The 27,762-nt window shown below is 41.8% G+C and overlaps 1 protein-coding gene across 3 annotated transcripts; it reads left to right on the top strand.

Moving 5' to 3' along the window:
• The first annotated feature begins 37 nt into the window (after nucleotides 1-37).
• Nucleotides 38-22,860, top strand: MCOLN2 (mucolipin TRP cation channel 2). Of its 3 annotated transcripts, none has more exons than XM_081914225.1 (14): nucleotides 38-177; nucleotides 2,968-3,127; nucleotides 7,339-7,512; nucleotides 7,751-7,904; nucleotides 8,857-8,932; nucleotides 9,022-9,118; nucleotides 10,805-10,904; nucleotides 11,447-11,559; nucleotides 12,535-12,684; nucleotides 12,837-12,938; nucleotides 13,154-13,276; nucleotides 14,071-14,277; nucleotides 15,769-15,884; nucleotides 17,793-22,860. In XM_081914225.1, the coding sequence occupies exons 1-14, from the start codon at nucleotides 59-61 to the stop codon at nucleotides 17,827-17,829; spliced, it is 1,728 nt and encodes a 575-aa protein (XP_081770351.1). In that variant the 5' UTR covers nucleotides 38-58; the 3' UTR covers nucleotides 17,830-22,860. The 3 variants fall into 3 exon arrangements, with proteins under 3 accessions (XP_081770351.1, XP_081770350.1, XP_081770352.1); XM_081914224.1 differs by having other exon boundaries at nucleotides 2,965-3,127; XM_081914226.1 differs by lacking the exon at nucleotides 38-177 and adding an exon at nucleotides 2,422-2,680 and having other exon boundaries at nucleotides 2,965-3,127.
• Nucleotides 22,861-27,762: the final 4,902 nt, after the last annotated feature.

Here is a 27,762-nt window from a genome sequence, read left to right as displayed (position 1 = left end):
TTCGCTTTTCCTCGCTCCTTCCACGTGACGCCCTCGCCGGCCGAGCTCTTCCTCCGCGATGAGTCCCGCGCGGCTTACTGAGTACGTCTCCGCGGGCAGAGCCGCAGGAGGAGGCGCCCAGCCCCCGTCTCCGCGCGGCGGCATGGCGCTGGGCTACCTGCCCACGGGGGTGACCAGGTGAGCGCAGAGCGGGCGCGGGGAGGTGGGTTCGCGGAAACTACGCTCCTTGAAGCGGAGGGGCAGAAGCGGCAAGTTGGCCCCCATGAACTTGGCAGGGTTACTCCGGAGTAGACGTCGACAGGGCTGCGCTGTGATCTGTTCTCGTTTATTATTTTTAAACTGCCCTCCCCACCCTCTCCAAATTGAAATCAAGACTTCATTAAATTATGTAGGCAATACTGTTGGTTCATGGGGAGAGGGATTTTTTTTTAAAAATGCAGTAGAATTTAGAAGTACAAGGACAGCTAATAAATAAACCTAATAAAGGTTTGGTGCTATGGTACCCTTTTTCAAGTTAGCTAACTTTAATATACTATTTCAACTGGAACAGTTCTGCAACTTGTACTTTCATCTATTTCACAATTAATCAAAATCCTCCCATTTATTAATTTCTAGAGTTTAGAGGGGTCTCCCCCAAATCTATAACAATACCCAGATGTTGATTTTAGTGTCTTGGGGTTATTCAGAACGAGTGTGCCAAACTTCACCTGGTGTTTCAATAATAGAATTGTCTTCTTCTTCTACTTCTTTGGTGATCACTCGTAGCCGAGTAAGATTGTCTTCCATAAACACGGTTTTAACAATGAGTCCATAAGTGACTGTGGAGGCCAATTCTGGATCCAACATCCCTCCACAGTGTGGACATTGGTTTCCGGGCAGGAGCTGATCACGGTGTAGATTTGCCAAGCGTTCCTTCCTCCTAGCACGTTTCTCATTGCATCCTGAGTTCAAATGTCTTCTAAGCCCATGACACCATTGGTAAAGGCTGTTCTCCAACTGGAGCGCTCGCAGGCCAGTGTTTCCCAGTTGTCAGTGTTTATACTACATTTTTTTAGATTTGCCTTGCGACAGTCTTTAAACCTCTTTTGTTGACCACCAGCATTATGCTTTCCATGTGTTGGAAGGGACCACAAGGCTAATCTTGTCCAACTTCCTGCAATGCAGAAATCTTTTACTCAATGTGGGGCTCAAACCTGCGACTCAAAGATTAGCAGCCTATTGCTCTACTGACTGAATCGGCTGTTGTTTTGGTGGTTGTTTTCCTGTTTTCCTGTTTTTTTAAAAAAGTGACGCAGAGAGTATAGCAAACTCAAGCTACCTGCTTCAGAGATTTTGGCAGCCTTCCTGAAAGCTGGTAAATGAATGGTAACCTACCTGATTAGGTTGATGACATCTGGATCTGGCCTGATAAGGCAGAAGAAGCAGGAGACCCACAAGGAGGCCTGTAAGATCTTCCTCCCATAGTTAAGATTTGGGCATTTATGTAATGCTTTACTGAAATACCGTAATTGCACCAAGTGATGCTACTCAAATAGGTGTCTTGCAAGTAGGTGAGAGTTGTAACAGGATCAGGACTGGAGTCACGAATGTAACATGTGAATGCTTCTGTTCAAACCTTTCAAATTCTCCATCAGAAGACACAGTACCGTGATGCCACCGCAGATCTTTACTACAAGCCATGAGTTGGCATCTTGGATAATTTCACATCTTTGAAACCGGTGGGTTTGGATGGGATGCGTTTGCCTCTGAAGCTAAGTGACGTGGGCATTACAAGATGAAAACTACACAGGAACCCACAGACTTTTCAAAACGGCTTTGGCTTATTCTGCAGTTGTCCAGCTAGTGTTTTGTGACATACCAAAACTCTGCTTGAGACTCCATCCATGCATATCTCCTGCCCAGCGCACCATGCAGATAGTGCTGTTCCTGTGCTCACAGCTCAGTGCTCTGCAACTAGCAGGGCAGAACTGAGTTAAGTACTTATTTAGGACTTTCCCGGAAGGCTGTGTTTGCTCTCACACCAGAGACTACAGTGGGTCTTTCAGTGTGATTATTTTTAGTCGTGAGATAGGTGGCAAGTTCTGGGTTTGTTTGGCTAATGCACAACCACAGAGACCTTTGGCTTCAATAATTCCTTTTACGACAGCGGGATGTTTTTATAGCTTTGACGTTTGTGCAGCTTTACAGGGCTAGTTATAGCAAAAAGGTTAGAGGAAACGAAATTGTCTCGGCTGCTTTTCTGTTGGTAAGGTGTCAACAACATGCTGCGAGAACCCTTCCTCCCAGTGTCTTAGGAACCAAACTGTACCTTATGCAATTGTATGCAAGGAATTTTTTCACAGCCTGCTTTCTTTCTTTTTCCTTTTTCTTTTTGCTAAGCCTCAGATTTGGGAGTGAACGATGCACATGATTCTCAGTGGCGAAATAGGGAAAGCAGAATGACATTCCCCTTGTTCTGTTTTTCTTCTGCTCTTCCCCTATTGCACACCCTCAGAAGCGTGGAATCTTGCAGGCAAGGGCAGGAAGTTGTCTTGGATTGGGAGATGGATTGAAGCGTCCCTCCCCTTGTGGATAATACGTAATTTGGACCTTAGCCCATAGCTCAGATTGGTTATACTGAAGTTGCTTTGCAGAAAGAAGTCTGAAAAATCCTAAGAACAATTCAAGTCTTCTTACAAAGGTATCTAGGTTACAGAAGACTTCGGCTTATCTTGGGTTAATCTGATTTACTTTATGTTAATGTTTACTAGCTGCTATTTTTTAAAATGCCAGCAGAGATGTATAAGCAGGCTGACAAGGTGTGATGAAACAAACCTTCCCTTTGGAACCTGGGGCAATGTGCCTTCGTTCTCTTTAATGCGAAGGCCTTATTCTTTAATGCTTTTCAACGATGGTATGGAGTATCCGTATGCACAATGTTAAGATGTGTTAAATTTAAATCCTCATTCCTTTTGTTTGTGGCAGAAGTATGATGACGCAGCTGGATATGGATTTTAAAGAAGAACAGTCCCTAAAAGAGGATTTAAAGTTCTACTTCATGAATCCGTGTGATAAATATCGAGCTAGACGTCAGATACCATGGAAACTGGGACTTCAGATTTTGAAGATAGTTTTGGTTACTACCCAGGTAACTTTAAAAAATTTACTTCCACGGAATCGGATATTGTTTCTTCATGCCTAATGAATAAGTAAATGAACAGTCCTATCGGTGACTCCAGGTTGCTAATGTTTCTTTTGGATGGTATTCAGCTTAAGATCATGATAATTTGTCTGTTTATGCATGTTTTCCCTTCTTCCTTTAACTTCACTCTGCTGGAACTTTAGCCTTAGTTCCTGATAGTTCCTTGTGCTTTATGCCTGAAAGGTATTCCACATACAGGGATGGGCTTCCACATTTGGGGGACCTCCAGCCTTGCACCTCCTTTATTATTGGAGTAACCTGTGTGTTGGATGCTGGGTAAGAATAAACTGCTAGATGTTGCGAAGGATTGTCTTGATAGCCTTGCCTTGAAATGTACGGATGGAGAGCAGTGCCATGTGCACAGAATCAACCCAAGATAGAGCTATGCTAGTTTCTTAGAAGGCTCTGCACACTTTTGTAAACATGTGGGGTCAACAGAATTGCAGCTGTTATGTACCGAGTTGAATAGGATCCAAAATGCAGCAGTCTGACTGGTCCTAGAACAATAGGATCTAGAATGCAGCAGTCTGATTGGTCCACAGGAGCCTCCCAATCCAGCTCCACGTGGAAGTGAATCCACAACCTGATTGGCTTACAGGAGAATCCCAGAATTAGCCAATCACGTGGGGCCGATTGTGTAAATAATGTATATAAAGCAGACATTCTGGGTGAACTTCCATTCCTCCTCACCACTATGAGCTGAATAAAGAGCATGAAATCCACTCTCGACTCCGAGTATATTTCAATTGGGGAGTTTAGAACAGAATTGGAGTACTGCTGCTGCACTCATGCCCTGTTTTCAGCAGCCATGGAAAATGTCTCGAAAATGCCAGTGAGGAATTTGCAAAAAGCCCCCTCTTCTTCTTCTTCTTCTTCTTCTTCTTCTTCTTCTTCTTCTTCTTCTTCTTCTTCTTCTTCTTCTTCTTCTTCTCCTCCTCCTCCTCCTCCTCCTCCTCCTCCTCCTCCGCCTCCTGCCATTAGGGGGGAAGCAGAGCTCATGTATCCTACAAATACCCCTTTCTCCCCCTTGTAGCTTCTCATTGTGTTTCTCTGTGCACCTCCCCCCCCACTTGAGTGTATTTATTGTTCTGGCACTTTCTCGGGGACATCAAACTTTTACAAAAGGCAAGAGGGTTCAGAAGTTTGTGCAACGTATTTATGTGAATATACAAGTGCCGAGTTTTGAAGTTAAAGAGTCATAGGAGCAGTTTGTGTAAGAACATGCTGACTTTTAATCTCGGAACAGTTTTGAGGGAAGTGCTGACGTATCACTACAGTAATAAAATATTTCCTTTTTGCCTTCATGCTGGATTGCAGTATGCTGCCATGTAAGTATGAAGGATGAAGTTTATACCGTACTTTGTGTTTTTCTACCTGGGGTCACTTTCTTGCAGCCTCGGTAGCTTTGCATTGCAAAAAGTGTTTTTTAATCTCTTGTGGTCAAGTGAATTGATTGCCCTGTTTTAGCATGTGCTGCTTTGAATTATAAACCTAGAGCTATAAAATGAATGCACATTCAGGCCACCTCTTAGACTAAAAAAATAAATAAAAATATTCTGCCTACCTGTCAGTTCTTGATTGGGCAGGAAAGATGTAAAATCCATGGACCACGGAGGTATTGTGTTTCTGAATGCTAGTTAAAGGAGGAGAGAGTGCTCTTGTGTGCAAGTCCTTCTTTCCAGTTTCTCACAGGCTGTCACTGTGCAAACAGGATACAGGATTAGATGGGCCATTGGCGTGATCCTGCAGGCTCTTATTTTCTCAAATGCATTGTGATAATTTAAAAGTAATGCTAATTTTAGGAAAACAACTATAACAAGTTTGTTTCTTGTTGGATGTTCTGGTTTTTATTGCTTGCTACTGTCAGAAAGGGACATGGGTGGCTCTGTGGGTTAAACCACAGAGCCTAGGAATTGCCAATCAGAAGGTTGGCGGTTTGAATCCCCGCTACGGGCTGAGCTCATGTTGCTCAGTCCCAGCTCCTGCCAACCTAGCAGTTTGAAGGCATGTCAAAGTGCAAGTAGATAAATAGGTACCGCTCTGGTGGGAAGGTAAACGGTGTTATCGTGCACTGCTCTGGTTTGCCAGAAGTGGCTTAGTCCTGCTGGCCACATGACCCGGAAGCTGTACGCCGGCTCCCTCGGCCAATAAAGTGAGATGAGCGCCACAACCCCAGAGTCGGTCACGACTGGACCTAATGGTCAGAGGTCCCTTTACCTTTACCTTACTGTCAGAAGATTGGTGGGGATTTGAAGATGGAAGAGAGGGGAAGAGAGAAAGATTATTAGAAGCTGCTGTACAAACCTGAGTTAATTTAGTTTGTGTTGGCCACTGCGAATAGCAGAAGTAGAACCAATTCAATTCCCCAGCTGCTTTGCCCCGTGGTAGAGATGGATTCTCCCAAGTGCTATTTATCTATTTAAGCTCTACACAGATATTTAAGATCACTGGGGGTATTCATCGGATTCTTAAGCCTACATGACTACATTCAGAATTATTGAAGACTTAGTTATGGGAAAGCCTCTCTAGATTCACAAAACTTCCTCCCTGCTACTCTGAAGATGTTCACTTCTCGCTGGTCATGAAACATCAAAGAGATGTCAACCAAGCATCTTTTTACCCTTATGAAAACTTTAAAAGGCCAGCAACTTTAAATGCCTAAAGTGGTTTAAAAAACCACTTATTTCATTTAATACGCAACACTGTGTGTACTCCTTATGTTCCTTCAGATCATTTGTAGATGATTCGGGGGGGGGGGGAGCCATAGCTCATGGTTTATGTTCATTAGAATCCAAGTACTGTATTTTTCACTCCATAAGATGCACTTTTTTCCTCCTAAAAAGTAAGGGGAAATGTCTGTGTGTCTTATGGAACAAATGTGTGGTCCCTGGAGCCGAATTGCCCAGGGGCAAAAAGCAGATCATGCCTCTTTTTTTTAGAAAGAGGGAAGGGGGTGTTGAAACAAAACCGCTGAGCAGCTGATTGGCAAGTGATCAGGAAGGATAAGGGACTCTAGAGATAAAGGAGGCTGCCTGGCAGGGGGGAGGTAAAAGCACATAGATCCTCAGGATTTTTGCACTGGGTCACCCCAAATTCACCATCAGATCACATAGCATGCCCATGGCTACAGCCTGCATCAAGAAATCATGCATCCACTGTTTCGTGGGGCCGCAATGGCACAGATCCACATGGATTCTCAGGATTTTTGCATTGGGCTACCCCAAACTCACCGTCAAATCACATATGTCTGTGGCCACAGCATGAACCACAAAAATCATACATCCACTGTTTCGTTCAGATTTTTTTTTCTTGTTTTCCTCCTCTAAAAACTATGTGCGTCTTATGGTTAGGTGCGTCTTATGGAGCGAAAAATACGGTACATTCCCCTGCTTTTCCAGTTTAAAAGTTCTTTGACAGTCATGCTAGGCATGGCCTCTACCTGGAACTTTGTGGAGTGCTAATTGGATTTGTGTGGATGAGGGGAGAAAGGGAAGCATTTACAGTAGCTAACAGTAAAGACTTTACAGTAAGGTAAATACAGTTCTTCATAAATCGGTGCCCAATCTCTAACAGAAAGTCTTGACATTTTCCACGCCATAGCAAATAATATAGCAACTTAAGATGAGACGCAACATTTTTTTTTTTTTACAATATATGATAATGGGGATTGAGATCAAGAAATGAATGACCTGATCGTATCATTCCCTCTGCATCAGATTGATCATGGTCAAATTCCTAAGCAATGTGCCACAATCCAAGCTTGCTAAACTATAGTTTCTCTCAGTGGTAGAACCATAGTTTAGCTGTAAAACCATTGCATGTTTTCCCTTTCACATGTTTACTTTGTGTTCTGATCATGTCAGGGTTCTTAAGTGGGGAATCCTTGTTTTTACAAAGTCTGCTTACTCTCCAGGATCTTAAATCTGGAGCAAATTAGTTTAATATCCTGGCTAGCAAATGCAGGACTGAATTGTTGATGTTGGTACCTGAAATGAAGCAGCACCTTTCAGGCCTAATATTTGCTCCCACATTACTGAATCATGTTCTAGTGATCCAGGGTGTGTTACATCTGAAAGGGCCCATCATTGGATGCATTGTGTTATGTATGACAGAATCTACCTCTTTCTTTTTTTCTTTCTTTTTTCATTTATGTAAAGCTCGTCCTTTTTGGTCTGAGTAACCAGTTGGTGGTTTCTTTCAAAGAGGAGAACACTATGGCTTTCAAGCACTTGTTTCTGAGAAACTACCCTGGCATTGATGAGGATGACTACAGCTGCAGTGTGTACACACAGCAAGATGCTTACGATAGCATACATTTTGTGGTCGATCAGGTAAGCATCTGTCATATGGCATCCACACACAGAGTTTAATATCATAGTTCACATTGCTTTAGATGTGCCAGTTTCTGGGTTGTAGCAACAACCACTTTCAAATCCATATTCACCAGCGACTCGTTCCAGATGTGAACAGGTACTCTTCGCATATCACTTGAAAATACGGTTTTGCCATTACGGGTTTGCAGCCTTTCTGAAGAAGTGTTTTCGTTTTGTGTGTTTGCTTCTCAACTAGTACCGGCAACTGAAGAATATATCCCTGGGTACACTTGGTTATGAGCAAGATGAAGATGACTTGCGAGGCTTAAAGATTTGTAAAGAAGAGTATAAGAAAGGCACAGTACTTTCCTCCAATGATACACTGCACATAGACAGCACGGTTGAAGAAGGTATGGCGCTAATTTTTTTTTTCCTCTGGGAGAAAATCGGTCTAATTTCATTGACGAAGGAGGAATTGAATCCCATTATATCACCTGTTTTTATACAGGTTTTGTAATCTTTTTGTACAGTTTAGCTGCCAATGTTTTTAAAAACAACAGGTGTATGAAGGTGTAGAATCTTCAAGGCTTCCCATTCCACCAGGGAACTCATTTTATACTTTGAGGCTGTTTACAAGTGCTTTTATCATGTTACTTCTTGCGAATGCTCCTATCTGTAAAAAAATATGCAGCTGTGGCGTCTCTCTGCCACAAGTCTTCCATTCCTTGATGTGATTACAGCACACAACAATTTACCAACCTGTAGAGAAGTTCCAGGTATTCCAGTGAATTTGCTCTTGCTACCTTGTAGATTTCTTTCTTTAGGGTTTATATTTGAACACATGCACTAAAAGTTGCACCTGTGTCTTGATGGAGGTACCAGTATAAAATCAAAAGCTACAGTATACTTCTGTGAGCCCGTGCATATGACCGTTCCGCCCCCAATGTATATTAAAACTCCTTACCATTGTGGCAAACTAATACAGATGAACAAATTCTTGGAGCAGTTTCACTGTCTGCATGGACTCGCTTTATATACAGACAGAGCCTATTGTTCCCCATAGCTAATTTGGTGGGAATTAGACATGCATAGGCTTTGGGCTGTATGGATAGAGAAGTAGCCTGCTATTTACATGCAGAAGATGACACAGACTGTTTTTGAGATTTGCCATTGCATGGCATTACAAAGTGGGGTCAAACCCTGGGGTCAAAAAGGTTGCTGTTTTGCTGCATAATCCTCCATAGTCTTAATAGTCCTAAATGAATTATTCCCAAGTAGATGTCTCTAGGATCACAGTTCTAGGTTCCTTGTGGTACAATTAGAAATGCATTTATGTCTTTTGGTTTTTCCTTTCACTTCCAGAATGCATTGTTGTGAAACCACACGACGAAACGGGCCACTTTAAGAATTCGTCTTTTTTCAACTTTGAGTTTTATAGGTAAAGTGTGGTTTGGGGACACCAGTTTTATTTGTGTTTCTAAAGAAGTGGGGAGAACCTAACATAATACAGTATCTTCTTGCACCCAGGCTGATACAGGTGATAATTTCATTCAAACTGAAAGGCATTGATCTACAAACCATCCATTCTCGTGAACTGCCTGACTGCTATGAGTTTGAAAATACTGTAAGTGCTGTTCTTGTTATTATACACATAGACAATATGATCCTGTCTCTTAAATTACTTACAATGGGCTTCAGTTCCTTTTCAGTTCAATAGGCTCCCCGCCCCCACCTTGAAAAGTACATAGAGCTGAAGGAGGAAGTTGGTAGAGTGGCAGAGTTCTACACTTCCTCTTTAGCTCCAAGTTTGGATCAGCAAAGAGTGGCCAAGAGGACAGGAGCATAGCTGTCAACTTTTCCCTTTTTTAAAGGGAATTTCCCTTATTCCGAATAGGATTCCTCGCAAGAAAAGGGAAAAGTTGACAGCTATGGACAGGAGGTAAAGGGGAGCAATGTGGGACACTGAAAAAGGAGATGGGTGGGTGGGAATTTGAATTCCAGAAGAATCAGGGTGGGGCAAGGGAAAGAAAGAACATGTACGCACTGGATCCAATGAAACATTTGTAACATAAAGTGCATACTTCCCCGCCCCCCACTTCCCTCAACCACTGTCAAATCACAGGTTGCAATTGTTTCCATTGACAGAACAGTAAAAATCACTGATATTTACACCAACCTTGTGATATAATATTGGATGAGAACACTTCTGCCTATTTCTCGTTGTAAATATTGTCTAATTCAGTTTTAGTCCTCATTCCAAATGCATATTTGCCATAATTGGGCACAGAGTGTCTTAAAGGTTCTGTCTGTATTTTTCTATTACACCTGTTAAGAAAATGAACAACTTTTAGCTTTATGCCAGCATCCTCAGTGTTTTCAAAAGGGACCCTATTAGACATGTACAAAAAAATATATTATTTTATTTTGTAATGCCACTTCAAAAAAAATAGCACATGTGGTGTTTTCCAGTGCTGCCAAAGTGTGTGTGTGTGTGTGTGTGTGTGTGTAATGTGTATGTATGAATGAATGAATGACATGGATCATTACAGATCACCATACTATTTACAAGGGTTGCCATCAAATTTATAGATCACGTGTCCACAGATGTGTTCTGTGCCTTGTTGTTACCCTCATGGATCCTCAATTTTTTCTTTTTACATAGTATATGTGCCTTCCATCAATGCTTATGTGCTATTGGCAAGCATTGGATGTGTGATTTTTTTTTTTTTACTGCGCAGTCTTTAAATCGGATGGTGGTTCTTTGGAGACACCATGTGAAATCATGTTTGTTTAAAAAGATCCCAGTTCAATTCTTACTTATATCCAGACCCCTTAGGAAAGCTCTGTGTGTGTGTGTGTGTGTGTGTGTGTGTGTGTGTGTTACACGTATGCTCTGGCTTGTGTGGTGGAAGGGGAGGGGTCTAACCTAGCATCCAATTTATAGATCCCAATTTTCAGGGTATTGATGGCTGGTTCTGTCTTCTGGCCACAGTAGGTTTGGAACAACATGACTGTCAGACCTTTGGAAGGTGCGTGTCTGTCTGTGTGTTTGCACACGAAGTATATTGATTTTAAAATTTTCAGATGCGTAAAAGTTGATATGTGTGAGCAGGGCCTTTATTTCCAGAAGCTCTGTTCCGACACATCTCAGGTGGGCACCATTGCCCTTCTAAGAGAACAAGGGAGAAGTTCATGGTGAGCTCCGGCACCTCTTTGTCTGGAAAAAAACAGCACTGTGTGTGAGTAATGCACACCAATGCTGTATTGCTTCAAGCAAGTAAACTAAAAACAACAACATTTATCTCAACAGATTACTTTTAACAATAAAGCCCACAGTGGTAAAATGAAAATATTTTTTGATACGGATGCTGATATTGAAGAATGTAAAGACTGGAACATAACTGGCTCTAGTAAGTATCTGTGTGTGAGAGAACTATATCCATGTTTGAAGATGAGCACAAAGAAGCCTGGGATTTTTGTGTGTGTTTCGCTGATGAGTTGGCGTAGGGGTTGGTGGCACTGTGGCAATTTGCAGAGCTAACTTTCTTGCAAGCAGCAATTTTTACACAGGGACAGGCTTGTTCAGCGACATTGTGCTGCAGCTAGCAAAGGTGATCCTGCTAGCCAATAAACCTGATCCCATGTCTGCATTTTTACTTTGCTATAATAATGTTAAAATTTTAGCTCAAGCGGGACACTACTTGGATTGTTTTGCAAGCCCTCTTCATAAGACTGAATTCTATTCACTCTTGTTGGAGGGCTGCTTTTTGGAAGAGGTAGTCCACTTACAGATGTGCAATAACTTTTCCCTGTTCATTCTTTTGCTTCTCAGCCCTCTGTTTCATTTAAGACTTACTGAAAGAAAGGGGAATGTAATTTAGACTTTCTCTCTAAATTACTTGAGCACCCCTATGCTGATTAAATTTTGCATTTTTTTAATCTCCTCTAATAGTTCAGAAAAACACGCAGTATCTTTTGGTTTTTGATGGGGCTGTCATTGTCATCTGCATCGCTTCCCTTATCCTCTGCACACGATCCATCATTCTTGCTCTGAAACTGCAAAAAGTAAGCATACCTTTGTCTTTGTAGTAGATGTGTGCTTGGCTTAAAAAAAAACAAGCAAAAAACTATCCTAAAACAGGAAGGATGGGCTGAACCTACAAGAAATAAAGTAAGAACAATTTGTCTGGCATTATCTGCCTTGTAGCTTAGTCAGGAGTTCTCTATGGTGGCTGTACTATTGGCAATTTTGGATTTGTCTCTCAAGCAACATGGAGGATAAGGCTGTCATTCACTGTCAGAGGCACCATACCTTTGAATACTAGTTGATTAGAACAGAATTGGTGTTATGCACCGAGTTGAATAGGATCCAAAATGCAGCAGTCTGATTGGTACTCGAATAATAGGATTCAGAATGCAGCAGTCTGATTGGTCCTCGAATAATAGGATCCAGAATGCAGCAGTCTGATTGGTTCACAGGAGCCACCCAATCCAGCTCCAGGTGGAAGTGAATCTGCAACCTGATTGGCCTACAGGAGAATCCTCCGGAATTAGCCAATCATGTGGAGCCTATTGTGTAAATAATTTATATAAAGCAGACATTCTGGGGGAACTTCCATTCCTCCTCATCACTATGAGCTGAATAAAGAGCATGAAATCCAATCTCAACTCCGAGTATATTTCAATTGGGGAGTTTAGAACAGAATTGGAGTACTGCTGCTGCACTCATGCCCTGCTTCTGGGCTTGAGGAATCTGGTTGGCCACTGTAAGAACAGTATGCTAGACTAGACAACAAGACCGGTAAGGAGCCATGCGCTGTGTAAAGGAATTATTGCCCACACATTTATGGCAAATATAAAATTTAGTTATCTTTCGCAATCTTCTGGTGGCCATCCATAGTCGTGAAACAAAACCACTCTACAATTTAGTGCAATACCTGTTATAGTCACCTGGTGGACTCTAGTAATGTGAAGTAAATAGGTTTTCTGCTCTGAATGAGTGGGAGCTTTCTAATTGTTCTTCTCAACGCTTAAAAACAGAGATTTGTGAATTTCTTCCTGGAGCGATATAATCGCCACGTGTGCAATGCAGACCGCCTGGAGTTCTTAAACGGGTGGTACGTCCTGGTGATTATCAGTGATGTGATGACTATCATAGGCTCCATCATGAAAATGGAAATAAAAGCCAAGGTGAGCCTTAAAAAACAAACAAAAAACCAGTCATAAATATTTTGGCCTGTTCTGGAGCAGCGGCTGTGGGAATCCTAAATTGCCAAGCCATGCTTTGGAGGTATTGGAGGAATCAACTGTGCAAAATCTTGTTTTCCTTTGTTTTCTTCCAGAATCTTACAAGCTATGATGTCTGCAGTATTTTGCTTGGCACATCTACTCTATTCGTTTGGGTTGGAGTCATTCGGTACTTAGGCTACTTCCAGACCTATAATGTAAGCACTAGAGTAAAAAAAATCAGTAGTGGAGTTTTCCTTTCTTTTAATGCGTGTGAGAACACCACCTTACTTCAGACAAGCGGGTCTGGGTCTGGTCAACGTCTGGATGGGAGACTCCCTGGGAACAACATGTTTACAACCGTGGGTACAATGATGGATTACATTCCGCCTTTCTTCCAAGAAAAGAAAGTAACACTCTCCTCCTTTCATAGGTGCTCATTTTAACAATGCAAGCATCATTGCCCAAAGTGCTAAGGTTCTGTTGCTGTGCTGGGATGATATACCTTGGATATACTTTTTGTGGCTGGATTGTTTTAGGACCATACCACGACAAGGTATGTGGGTGTCTGAGTTTGTGTAACTGGGATAATGTAAAAAGTACATGTAAGCAAACACGGTGCTCTCCAGGTTTGGCTGAAGCACAGTTCTCAAAGCCCGCCAAAAAAAATTAAGCTGTGCATACTCTGCATTCAAGATACTTATTTGTATATGCATGCTTCACTCTGCATTCTGAATGAAGCGCATATGTCTTGGAGTCTAAATAACTCGAAACACTTGGTTTTGTAAAGCAAAACTCTTTACTGGAAAAGAACATTGAAGGAAATAACGGTTTGCTCAGGAGGGAACTGAAAACTAGTAGGGCTTTTTGTCCGTGGCTCACCCTCAGGTTTCTCACAAGAGGGCAGTCTTGTATCACTGTTGCCCATCAACTGTGAACATGATCTCTTCACTGAAAGAAGACCGGTCTTGGTAGTTAGGTCAGAAGTTCAAGCGTTTTCATCCTCTTCTTTGGTCCAAAATACCTTCAAACAGCAGTTTAAATTTGATCTTGCTGAAATCGCTGACAGAAAAGGTGCATTGTTCTTTATAAAACTTTGCACGTGCATTATGCAGAGTCCCGGCACTATTTTCTAACTCAGTAGGCGGTTTCTGAACAAAGAATTTTATTTTATTTTTCACACCGTTTATATGATGGCATTTGGCTTTTTAGTTCAGACTTAAGAGGTTTGAATGATATTTAGGCCTGTGCAGTTCAATTTATAGTGGATTTAAAAAAAGATTTTACAAAGCGAGCCTTTGATTCCTTCAAGTGCAGTTGTCTCTAATGCCAGTTTTTCCTGCGTTCTAGTTTGAAGATCTGAACACGGTAGCCGAGTGTCTGTTTTCTTTGGTCAACGGCGATGACATGTTCGCGACATTTGCTCAAATCCAGCAGAAGAGTACTTTAGTGTGGCTCTTCAGCCGACTCTACTTGTTTTCCTTCATTAGCCTCTTCATATACATGATTCTCAGCCTTTTCATTGCCCTTATTACGGATGCATATGATACAATAAAGGTAAATTTATTGAGTTTGTGTTTATCAAGAGAGATGAGCTATTGTTCAAGAAGTAACAAGGAGTTTCCAGATGGTGAGCTGGACTTCAATAACATTTACTAACTTTTGTTGTTGCTCCTTAAAAGTATGTAACTGTGTAGACTGGGTGGGTAGAGTTTGTTAAAAGGGGCATGAAAATTGGCTTCCTCTCAATTTCACTCGCTTGCCCGGGCATGCACCATATGTGACGGTGATGGAACTTTCCAGTCTCTGTCTGTAGTAAGTTGCAAAACTATGGCTTCTCTATTTTTGGGAATGGTAATGTTCCATTTTATTAAGCTATTTGACAGCTATTTCTCCACATAGAATATGAAACTTCAGCTCTTCCAACTTTTGCTGTAATAATAAGGCAGGGATAATAACAATAATACCGTATTTTTTGCTCTATAAGACTCACTTTCTCCCTCCTAAAAAATAAGGGGAAATGTGTGTGCGTCTTATGGAGCGAATGCAGGCTGCACAGCTACCCCAGAAGCCAGAACAGCAAGAGGGATCACTGCTTTCACTGCACAGCGATCCCTCTTGCTGTTCTGGCTTCTGAGATTCATAATATTTTTTCCCTTGTTTTCCTCCTCCAAAAACTAGGTGCGTCTTGTGGCCTGGTGCGTTTTATAGAGCGAAAAATACGGTAATTTATTATTTATACCCCGCCCATCTGGGCGGCTTCCAGCAGAACACCAGAATGCAATAACCTATTAAGCATTAAAAGCTTCCCTAAAGAGGGCTGCCTTCAGATGTCTTCTAAAAGGCTGGTAGTTGTTTTTCTCTTTGACATCTGGTGGGAGGGCGTTCCACAGGGCGGGAGGCAGGTAAAGGGCAGTCCCAGGCCCATGTAGAGTTTATCTGAGGTCTTGTTGGAATAAAGTTATAAACGCAAAAAAAAAAGTGGTCGGTCCCTGACGGGAGCCCCCTGGCCAGCTTACTCCTCCGTGGCCCAGGGCAAGTGTACTCGGCTGCCCCCCCCACCTCTGCATGGGCCTGGGCAGTCCTGTTGTGGCTGCACAGCCTCAAAAGACACTGAAAGCCAGAAGATAGCACTGTCTTCCCTGCCCTGATTGTTTTGAACAGTAGTATTGAAAACCCTGTACTAAAGTAGCCTGGCAGAGTGTGTCTTGGAAAGGGTATAGGGAGCAGGAACAGCAAATTGTGTGATTATTTTGTCAAGCCCATGCATAAGTACATTAGTAGTTTTGTACTGATGTTGCAGGTTGAGCTTGTTCTATTTAGAAGAGGACGCAAAGGGGAGAGCATTTTTATCTCCCTCCTTACAGTGTGCACTATAAAAAGGAAAAAAAATTGATCGCAACCCTACAACTTGGTTTAGCCTTGCAAGCTTCTGCTGTAACTTCACCCATTCCTCTCCACCTGTGATATACAGGGTTGGGAGAGCAGTATGAAACGTAGAGTGGCTTCCTAAACAGATTGTTCCCCTCACCCCAACTCCTGTTTCAGAAATACCAACTGATTGGTTTCCCAGACACAGACCTACAAGAATTCCTAAAAGAATGTAACAGTGAAGAATACAGCAAAGAGCCACGAACGTTCAGGAGTTTCTGCTGCTGCAAGAGGTCAGTGTGTTGTTTCTTCAGATTCCTTTAAATTCCATAGAGTTCTTTGCAAAGAGCTTTCAGGTTAAGGTATCCACCTGGCTTTTCTGCTGTCGTACCTTCCGTGCCAGCTTTTAAACACCTGCTGGAAACTTTAAATTCTGCCAGGCTTATGCAAGCAGTTAAGAATCATACGAGTTGGAAGGGAGCCACAAGGGTCATGTCTTCAAAGCACCTGCAATGCAGGGATCGCCACTAAAGTCTCCATGACAGAAGAGTACACCCCCCACAATGGGTTACTGGTCTTTGTTTTGAACCTTGTTGGGTTTTTTTTAACTGTTTTTGTATTGTTTTACCTCACTGTTACAAACTGTTTTGATACGTTCGGCTGGTATAGCTGTAGATAAATATTTATAATAAGTAATAAAATAAAACTATTTGGAAGCGGCTTCTTCTAGCAATGGAGGGGAAGAAAGGGATCACATGCAAATCTCTCCTCTTGTGGAGCAACTGTGCTAAGGACAGGGCTGCCCACCAGGAAGCCAACAGGGATCATATGGTTGTGAGGTGTATTGTCCAGAATGCCTCTCTTAGTGATCACATAGGAAAAAAAGGATCAAACCTAAAACCCTGAAATTTAAGAGTGCTGTGGCATCTAATATTGCTCTAGCACTGGGGCTCAAGCAGCAACTAGGACCAAGCAGCAGAAGGGTTGAGTGGAAGTAAGTGCAGGATTTCACCTATGGAACTAACCAGTTTTTTCTTCTTCTAAAGTCTTTTTTAGTCTTGAGTATTAATATTTACAAACCCACCTCCGTCAAGCAAGACTTCCAAGCTGCAGCTGAAGAATGCCACATTTTAAATAGATCCTTCAATATCCCTAAAGACCTAGTTGTCTTCTTTTTTTACAAAAACGAAAGGAAATGCTTATCAATATTGAAGCAATATTCACCCATTTTGGATAACTTTTTTAAAAGCCCCATATGGACACGTCCTGTATTTATTGTCCAAGGACAGCTTGAGGTTAAGGGCAGAGCGCACCGGACTTGTTTTCCTGCCCCACTTCTATCCTTGCATATCTCTCTCGAGTATAGCAGTCGTTTGCTGACACTGAACATGTATGCGCTAGCCTTGAACTAAAATAGAGGGCGCACAAGTGCCCCCGGAGATGCATGTTGTCCAGTATTCAGCCTTTGCTGGCTGTCTCTCTTTACACCAAGGTGTTGTGCCAGTCTTTGGCTCCTCATAGTAGGCACATAGCATGGAAGGTGAAATATACTCGGAGTTCTGTAGTAATTTCATGCTCTTTGATGCAGCTTGTAAAACAGTGATTGAATTGCCCCCCAAACCTCAGGCTTTTATATACATTATTTACACAATGAGTCCCGTCTGATTGGCTGATTCTGCTTCCCTCCTGGAGCCCGATTGGTCTTTTCCTGCAAGCCAATCAGTTGTTGCATTCTAGAATTCTATTGTTCTAGGATCCAAGCTTAATACATAACTGAAGGGCTGTGGCTCAGCGGGAAAGGGTCTGCCTTGTATGCAGGTTCAGTTGCTGGCATCTCCAAATATTGTTGGGAGGTAACCTAGTCTGGGGCTGCTGCTACTTGATGCAGACTACTCCATGCTAGATAGACCGATGGCCTGACTGGCAACTTTCTGATGTTCCACCTGCGATTCCTGCTGAACATCTGGAATGTGTTGAGAGACCCTCTTGCCTCTTTTCATGAACTCTGGACGCAGGGAACACCCAAAGAGAGCTTTAAATATATGAAAGGGGACTGATGATAGCAGAGCCTGGGACTCATCATTGCCAGGATAACTGAGGAGGTTGGAAGCGCAGAAAACAGCTGCAGCTACAGATTTTAGCGCTTTATCCTGTCTTTTCATTCTTATCCATCTGAAACGGTGAACTTCTTCTTTCTGCAGACGGAAGAGCGATGACAACTTGATACTTATTAACTGAAGATGGGTGGTGCTGGCATAAATTTTTGCACACGTGGAGGTAACTGCTGGGAAAAGCTGAGCCTCCTGAACGGCAGTAGAACCACTGCTATATGGTTCTTTTCCCCCTCTACGAACCAACGACTACAACTTTATAAAGAGAAGTGGTGGAGTCGTCCTGCAGTCCACAGTTGGAAAGCTCAAAAACTGTACATCTTTCATCAACAGCTGATGACCATTTCTTGCTTCAGTTGTAAATAGCTCATCTTGCAAGTCGTGGTCAATGAACTTCAGAGAATCGGTTATCATTTGGTCACTTCTTGATTTGCAACCTGCTTTCTAGGTATTTTTTTATTAAAATATTTAAATGAAACTCACCTCCTAAAAGAACACAGAATATTGCGGTTCTTGGTGACAGTACCATTTTTAAGGTTTCTTTTTTTGGAATTACAAATGTAGGTTTTCCCTTTAAACCTATGCAAAACTTGTACCACAATGTCTTCTCTTCTTTCTGGATTTTGTTTCATGAAATTGATCTAAAAAGCTGTTTGGTCATTTGAGGTTCACTCAGCCAGGTGTGCATTCCCCCCCCCCTTTAAAACAAACAAAGAATCAATCATTGTGTGTGTCATCCCTATTGTCCCCTTGCATCTAAATGAGGCTGCAATTCTTTACGTTGGCCAGGAGATGAGACTTGCCTGCAAATCCTTTACAAATCCATGGCAATGGGAGGCCTGTTCGCTCTTCATTGGCTTCCGAAGCAGAAAAGAGGCTGCACCCTAAAACCATCAACGGATGATAGAGCCCCACCAGGACCCTCTCAGCCAGGAAGGCCTACGGGGTTTTGCCTCCTATCAAGATCTACCCTGCCTTCCTTCACCTCTCACTGTCTGCTTGTAACCACTGTTCACCGGGTATAAAGCAGTAGTGCAGGTGAGGACAATGCGGGATTGAGAAGGAGGGTGGAACTTTGGGTGAGCCGCTTGAACTTTAAGGCAATTATAAACCCTCAAAGCTGGTATTAGAGCCCCAAGTCTTTCCTGGCATCTGCAGTAGAAATAATGGCAAGTCAAGGCAGGTTGTGTGACTCCTAGCAGTAAATTCAAAAGGGGGGGGGGACCAACAGCACAGGCTACAGCCTGCACCCTAAGAAGGAAGGGAGGCAAGCAAACCAGGCAAATTGGGGTCCTTTTCTTTGTTATCCATTTGGTGGCAGAGGGTGATTTCCACCCCCTTTTCCTTAGGCTGCCCCCATTAAATAGCCCTTTGAATTAGGTAGAGTGGAATGACAGTTCATAGTGAGGTGAATAATAACCAGGTTTCGTACCAGATTTTTCCAAAACAACCCATGCTTTTGCTAAAAGCTTTAAAAGGCAACGAGCTTAAAAAGCTGTTTCGAGAAAATTAGTTTAGAAAACCCTGAATGCAAGGACTTTCCCATTACATAAAACCTTTTATTGAAGTGAAAACGACACATGTATTGATAATGCTCACGCGCTAATATCTGAGAGTCGGACTTGCATAGCAGGTGGGACTGGCTTTGTGGAAAGATCAGGACCTGCTGATCTTAGCCTATGCTTAGCCTATGCTTAGCCAGATGCTTGCAAGAGGTGTGAAAGCCCTTGGTATCTTTTGGAGCAAATTAGGTTTTCCGTTTTGTTTGTTACATGGGTGGGTGTTTGTTCTAAGTTTGCTATATATCAGGCAGTGAACTCTTGTAGATTTTATTATGTTCGAGCTCAGTTCAACTCCCAATAATGACAGTGGATAGAGCGACTGAAAACGGGTTTATTGGAAAGTGAAAGGTCTAGGATACCCAGCCAAGAGAGATCCTATTGCCTAGTACATAAGGAAAGAACCTAGCATGATCTGCCTTCAGGAAATTTGCCGTGTTAACTGTTGGCAATGTTCATCGAAACAAAAACAATTAGGACTTCACTTTTCTGCATCTGGCACTTATAAGTCTCATGGGATAGCAATCATATTATACTGTAATTTCCCCTTTTAAGTGCCATACAGTTATTGGCACCCCTCCAGGTACCTGTCACTATCAAGGGTTTATGGGAGAAAGCACATCACAATAGCTTTGGTATACAGCCCCAATGTAACACAATGGGACTTTCTCAGAAAGACCTTGACAAAAATTGCTAATATTAACGGGAGGTGATTTAAAGGTAGTTGGAGACCACATGCAGACTAACCTTGAATGAGGAATAGGGCTGGGCCATATCTGGTTTTCAACATTGTGCTATATCACCAGTTAAACATCTCCATGTACACAATGTCTGAAATAAGGATGGAGCTATGTAAAGGCATTGGCTGGCTTCACGGTTTTCCCCGCATTGTGATTTTTGCTGGCGCCTGCTCTTATGATTCGCTGCCCCCTGTAGGAGCCAGGGGAGAGTTGAACCAACAAGAGTTAATGGGAAAATTGAGAGAAACATTGGCTGGCTTCATGGTTTTCCCTCATTGTGATTTTTGCATCGCACACACCATGATTTGAGATATATGTTGCTAGGTCAAAAATTATGAAACTGATATCAAGATAATGGACTTCAAACCAGTTTTGGATGATATAGGTATCAATATATTGCCCAGCCCTAATGAGGAATGGTAGTTTGCTGAAATGTTTACAATTTTATTTATTATTATTATTATTATTACAAAACTGCTGCTTTGATTTGGCAGATGAGGGCTCCCAGTCAAATCATTAGGTATATGCCTTCTATTCAGCACTTACAGATCCTTTTCTAAAATAAGTTGTTTCTTCCTCTATAAACCTTTTGGTGTCCCCAATCTGCATCCAGGGTATACAAAATATTAGTACATGCCTCATGACAGCAGAATTCTGTATTTTCAGTCTCCATATGACACCCCAATTGGAGATTTAATTTTAAGTTACTTTGCAAGAACATGGGAGAGACAATCCACTACTGTACTACCTTAAAGGCAACAGTGGTATGGGACTACAAGGAAATCTGTTACAAGGGGGTTGCAGCAATTACTAGTGAAGTTGCAATTATAAACAGCATGACAAATAAAAACTATTAGGATCTTAAATGAAGGCATAATCTACCTGGTTCTCCAGCAGCAGATAAAATAATGGAAGATAAAATATATCTGTGTAAAGAACTAGATAAGATAAAACAGAACTGAAGGATACAAGATGATTTCAGTTGTATCTTAGAAGTAATTTGAACAGGTAAATAAACATGCCACTGCCCTTAAAATAAATGAAGGAAACTGGCCTTAAAAAGAAATGCAAAAATTGGAACCAAGATGGAGCCAAGACTTTAGATTCGAAAACAATGGAAGATTTGTCAAGTACTATGCACTGTTATATAAAAGCAGTGACTCGGGAGGGAAATGAAATGCTCCAAGTTAATTTCAAATGTATTTTGGAGGATCGTAACTTACCTAAATGGCAAAGTAATACTGGAGAAAGTGCAAAGGCAATTAATAAGCTGAAAATCTCATTGACCTGATCGGTTTTTGAGTGCTTTTCTACAAAGCACTTAGAGCGCCTTATACCTTATTTAATAGACAGAGGAGGGCGTGCTAGAAACATGACTGTGGTTCAAAAGAGTAGTTATAACCTAAGCTAGGGGGTAAGCTGAGAGCATGTTGCATCATACTGACCAACCTTGCTACTTAACACTTTACATTAAAGTGGTAGAGGAGCTGAACTCAGTAATTTCTAGCTGTATTGGTCTGGATCACATCTAAGAAAAATCAACAATTTTGCAATTGCTTTTATTCAGATTATTTCCAAACTATAATTTCTAGGAATTGCAGTCCAGAGACTTCTAAAACGGAATTATTGGTATGTTCTTCAGGGAAATATTATGTTTTATAATGTTTGGGTGATGGGTTGATCTGTTACTGTGTTTTATAAACTTGTATCCCTGCCCTCCAATGTAAATACTGTCTATGGTGACTTAGGATAATGTGTACACACACTATTGAATAATTAACATGATTCTGTGTTATGAGATCTGGGCAAGTGTGAGTGCAGGTTAATCTAGCAAAGAAGAGTATATAATTTTTTTTCTACCCCCAAGAAAAATCTAATTTAGTGTTAGCATTGCGTGTCCTCCTTCAAAAACTAGGAGGAATAATAAAAAAAAAAATGCTGTACCCAGTGCACAACGGAAATGCTGTGAATTTCCACATGGAATATGCTTTCAATAGCTGGAGGCCACTGTGGAGAAATGTGTTGCAGTCCTACTATGAATCATGTTCAAAGGTTGAGGGAATGAAAGTCGTTAGTTTAATTGAAATGATGGCAATGACTCAGCACCCTGTAGCAGCAAGAAATCTGAGAACTAGACCTAAGTGTGGCCTAAGATGCAGTGGAGGGGAGAGGCAAGACAGCTTTGAACTCTGCAAACCAACTTTCCTAGTTTGCTGCTACACCAGAAAGTGATGCTGTCATTTGCCATCTTGGGTGGGTGGGGGAGACACACAACAGACTTAATGTACATGGCCTTAGTGAGGTGAGCAGTACAGGTGAGTGTTATAACCAAGTAGCAAGATTGGGTGGGTGGGGTCATTCTGCCACTGATTTAATTCTAGACAGTTTCATTTTAGTAGCTTTAGATGGGAAGGCGTAACACAACCACATGTGTGTCCCAAATCAGTTGTATTTATAAATGTGCAGTTTCCACTCCAGTGATGGAGTGCAATTCTGTGACGCTCTTTGTTGTGAGTACATTTGGTCTAGTCCAGTTCTTGTCCCCCCCCCCCGCCTTTTTACTGAAAGCCTTTTACTGGATCAGCTGCAGGAAGGAAAAGATAAATGATCTGGGTTTAAGCCTAATGACAGAGAGGAAAAGCTATCTTCAGGACCAAGTCATTAACCATAAGAGTTTGAGTACCCTAAACCTCCAGAGTTAGGAATTTCAGTCTTCAAATGATTCAGTATTGATCATATATTCTTATAACTGTCCATTTATCTTACATATTTGTAAAAGACTCTGGAAAAATGTAGTATTCTACTGACTTGATTGCTTCCACAGTAGCCCTTTTCTCCAGAATAGACATTGTTAATTCACTCAGTTGTTCTTGTGTCTTTTTTCAAATTGGAAGCCTACTTGATGCTCCCAGTTTTTCAAATGAAAATACTCCAAGAATATTTCTCATGTAGCAAGACATACACAGATTTCATCATTCTCAGATGTAATTATAGGGATGTAGTATGGCTGGACCACTTATCAACTAACTAACTAAAATACTATTGTATATATTGATAGCAAGTTTCCTATACGCTGATAGTGTAATGTAGCCAGAGTCGCAGCATTCGGGCACGAGAGGAAGGTTCTAACAGGTTCAGGAAAATGCCAGGTTTGCAGAACTACAAAAATCTTTTAGAACAAGAGCAGCAGCTTAATCATGACTGAGAATGCTCAGTGGCCACAGAATTCTGACTGGTTGTTGTCAGGGTAGGGACGAACAGAATGGAGATCTCCAGAACAGGGCACAACTGGCTGGAATCTTCAACAACAGCACTCCAGACTGCAACATTTTGTTGCAGACCCCGCTTGTTCATAAGTTAAGTAACATGAAATTTCTGAGATAAATTTACACGAAGCCCTCTCTTTGTTGCCATTAATAAGAATTTCTTCTGAACAGAATACCTGAACGGATAAAGGTAAAGGGACCCTGACCATTAGGTCCAGTCTTGGCCAACTCTGGGGTTGCAGCCCTCATCTCGCTTTATTGGCTGAGGGAGCCGGCGTACAGCTTCTGGGTCATGTGGCCAGCATGACTAAGCCGCTTCTGGCGAACCAGAACAGTGCACGGAAATGTCGTTTACCTTCCCACCGGAGTGGTGCCTGTTTATCTACTTGCACTTTGACGTGCTTTTGAACTGCTAGGTGGGCAGGAGCAGGGCCCGAGCAAAGGGAGCTCACCCTGTCGCGGGATTCGAACCACCAACCTTCTGATCAGCAAGTCCTAGGCTCTGTGGTTTAACCCACAGCGCCATTATTATTATTATTATTTATTATTTATTTACTGCTATCCATCCGCAGATCTCAGGGCAGTTCACAACATAAAAACACAATATAAAAGCACAAAATACATGATAAAAGCAATAACCAAAAAACCCCCACCACAAATCAATAACCTTCACTCCCACAAACACATTTTAAAAGGGTTTAAGATGTTAGCCAAAAGCCTGGTTGAAGAATGTTTTCACCTGGCGGCTGAAGGAGTATAATGAAGGCGCCAGGCGAACCTCCCTGGGGAGAGCATTCCACTTACCTATAATTGTATACATACCAAAAGAGTATATTATCCAGCCCTGTTACAGTGTGGAAATCATTATGGCTTTTCAATTACTGTTACGTTATACCCTCTCGCTTCCAGCTTTTGGTATTGCTATTGTCAGTTTTATCAAACAAGATATGGAAACCATGAGTGCTAGAAACATTAAAATAAATAGGAAAGCTGTGGCATCAGAGTGGCAACAGGAAATGTTGAGTGGCATAAAAGTGACTCTGTGTAATCCATGAGCCTTTTGCCTGCCTGCCTATAATAATAAGCAAACAGCGGATAAGTTTGCAATTTTTTGAAAAGTCTGTCTCCACTGAGAAGAATTCATAATCCAGAGTTCTCATCCTGCTGAAACTAACTAACAAACAAAAAAATGCTTTGCAGTTGCACAGCTTTTAAGTAATGTGAGCTACACTATTCAGCTTAATGGAAGAGAAAATGATTTTTTTTTTTTTAAGTGGCTGAAATGGTGCTTATTGAAAGCAAACTTGACAGATGAGACTGGAGGTGATAATGGAGAAAACCACAATGCAAGCTAGGCTTATTTACCTGCTCCTCACAAACTAGTTAGTATTTTGTCATTACATTTTCAAATGCAAAAGAGAAAAATGAATGTGTATAAGCTGTATAAGGTTTTAAAGTTGTGAAGTTTACCCCCTGGGGTGTGTGTGTGTGTGACTTTTATCAAACCTCTGTGCTATAGTTTCTTTTTCAAAGGGGAGGGTCTTTGGATTCCACAACACCAAGTGGGGACTTGCATTACTTTTTATTTTATTTTAAGAAACGCTGAAGATTAATTTTTAAAATCTGAGCCAAGTAGTCTCAGTGAAGTTCATGCTCGTAAATTCGGCTGATCCAAGTGACTTAAATTTGGCTTTGCTCTGTTTTTGAAGTTCCACAAAGTTCTCAGGGGCAATTAAATTATATATGGAATGTTGAACAAACCTTGGCAATGAAGCTGTCTTCTCAGCCTCTCCATCTTAATAACTAAAATGACCTTCTGTTTTACAATATGTAATGGAACAATTACGTACCATAGCACACAGGGGTTTCTCCCCCCTCTATGTGTGTGTTAAGACAGAGTCTCCTTGATTTGAAGTTCAATGTAGATTCTGAGTTCTCATACACATAGCTAGTATCCACCTGAATATTCCTATTTGGCATATATTCCAATTGCTATTTCGTGGTGTGTATATAAAAAGGTAAAGGGACCCCTGACCATTAGGTCCAGTCATGACCGACTCTGGGGTTGCGGTGATCATCATGCTTTATTGGCCGAGGGAGCAGGCGTACAGCTTCCGGGTCATGTGGCCAGCATGACTAAGCCACTTCTGGCGAACCAGAGCAGTGCACGGAAACGCCGTTTACCTTCCCGCCGGAGCGGTACCTATTTATCTACTTGCACTTTGATGTGCTTTCGAACTGCTAGGTTGACAGGAGCTGGGACCGAGCAACAGGAGCTCACCCCGTCGCGGGGATTCGAACCGCCAATCTTCTGATTGGCAGGCTCTGTGGTTTAACCCACAGCGCCACCCGCATCCCTGTGGTGTGTATATACAGATTAACAAAAAAACACACACCATTTTTGCACCTTCATTTCAACTTCATAGACACGTAGCTGAGATTAAGCATCACTTTGTTGCAGCAAAGGTTAATATATATTAAAAGTAAAAATAATAAAATTGAGCAACTGTAATCATGCATATGCTTGGGTGGCTATACCCTGATTGCACAATGTTTTAAACAACAAGAAGAGGATGTTGTGGCAACCAGAATTGGGTGTATATTGGAACCTGTTTGACACTGACCCACCTTCTGCTGCTACGTGGATAGCTTGGGATGGTTCTGCCCCCCTTGAATTTCAGCCCCCCGCCAAGCAGTCACATGCAGGTTCTCTGCCCACAGCATTACATCCTCAACAAATGGCAAAAAAGGTATCTGAGGAGTGGCTGGGGAAACCCAGCCAGATGGGTGGGGTATGAATAAAAAATTATGATTATTATTTTCCAACTTACTGGAAGCTACTTCCACTGAAGAGATAAATGGAGAGGTTTCATCTCTCTTTAGTGCCTTAAAACATCTCTGAGGTAAAGCATGTAATAATGCAAGGTAAAACATTGGTGTGGGCAAGATTGCTCGCTGCCAACCGAGCAAGAGTGAATCTTGCAGAAGTACAGCTCACGCACAACTGATTCTCCGTAGCTTCACGTGCCGTACGGTGGAGCTGCACTGCTGCCGAGGTTTGAACTAGATGACCCTTGGCAATCCCCTCCAGCTCTACAAGTTCTATGATTCTATCACGACTCAACTACAGATTAACCTAACAGCAAAGATATCAAATCCAGTTTGCTGACTTTATAAGAGCAATAAACGCAAGGGCAAGATCACTGAGATACTGGTCAGGTGGGCGAGTCATTGTTTGGGTCTACAACAGGGCTAACTGGGCTTGATGGTTGTATCAGACTGCATGTCTGGCCTAGTCATATATAGGGTGTGTCTGTTGTTAGCTTCAAAAAGAGGCACACGGGTTTGGGGAGCTGAAACCTCTTTTGCTGGCTCTATGTTTCTACAGCCCGTCGGCAGTGCTTTTTTTTCTAAAAAAATGTTTAGGGGTACTCTCATTTTGATTCAAGAAAATCACCATTTTATAGTTCAAATTGAGAAAAATAAATACAGTAAATGGACAAAAGTACAAAGATTCACAAAATGTTTAGGGGTATGCGTCCCCCCAGAAAAAAAAGCACTGGGTGTCAGACTTGAGAAGGACCTTCTATATTAGAGGGATATGAAAAGTTGATACTTTTACGAGACCTGAAATTTCTTGCTGAAGTTTTCGAGAGCACAGCTTTCATATTTATTTAGGTTTCTAGTGCTCATGGTTTTCTTGCTTAGATAAAGTTATGGATGGTCTCTACAAATATTTGCTTTGAAACGCCAGCGCATGAATATTTCAGCTCAAATGTCCGATACTTTCTTTCAGTGCTTCCTAATTGAATTTGCTGAAAAGCGAAGACACAGCATCTTCCTTTATTTGATTTGATTTGCTGCTTATTGGCAAGATTAATGTTTCAAGCCATATTGTGGAAGAGCTGGAAATTAATGCTTTACTGAAAACACTTGTCATGTTCATTGCTGTCTGTCTTCCAACAACAATCGAGAGGTAGGCTGCCAAAAGTCTCGTGTCAGCTCTTTACGTTTTGTGGTGGTACAAAGTCAAGAAGATGCCTGGTGCTTAGATCAGCTCTTAATTCTGCCTATGACAAGAACCAGCAAGGCAGATTTCTGGTTAGCTCATGCTGCGAGCTGTCCTACAAGTGGAGGCAGACATCAATATGGCCACTTAACAAGTTTTCTGAGAATGAGCGCTCATTTCCCTTCGTTCATTGAGTCTCTATGGGTTATCTCAGAACCAAAATTGTAATTTGTGTAAAAAGCAGGAAAGGAATTAGAAAACAGAAGTGGCTTTTAAAAAGGGAGGTGGGGTAGGAGAAATTCAAAGAAAAGAGATACCTGTGTTGGGTGAGGAAAGGCATAAGAATTGCTTTAGGAACATTGGAAGCTGCCAAGGCAATTCTATGTAACAGAACTAATGCACAGAAATAAAAAGGGTTCCAGTGGGGAACAGGGCCAAAGTTGGATTATTTATCCACCTAGCCCAATACTGTCTACACTGATTTGC

Source organism: Podarcis melisellensis (genome assembly GCF_964234715.1).
Source record: "Podarcis melisellensis genome assembly, chromosome: 6".
NCBI lineage: Eukaryota > Metazoa > Chordata > Lepidosauria > Squamata > Lacertidae > Podarcis > Podarcis melisellensis.
This window is presented reverse-complemented; position numbering and strand designations above follow the sequence as displayed.

What these genes read in the sequence shown, in the direction of transcription:
- MCOLN2 (XM_081914224.1), top strand. Translation starts at nt 59, where the DNA reads ATGAGTCCCGCGCGGCTTACTGAGTACGTCTCCGCGGGCAGAGCCGCA. An exon ending in AGACAGCACGGTTGAAGAAG is followed by an intron (nt 7,905 to 8,856) that starts GTATGGCGCTAA and finishes TTTCACTTCCAG; the next exon opens with AATGCATTGTTGTGAAACCA. An exon ending in TTCAACTTTGAGTTTTATAG is followed by an intron (nt 8,933 to 9,021) that starts GTAAAGTGTGGT and finishes TCTTGCACCCAG; the next exon opens with GCTGATACAGGTGATAATTT.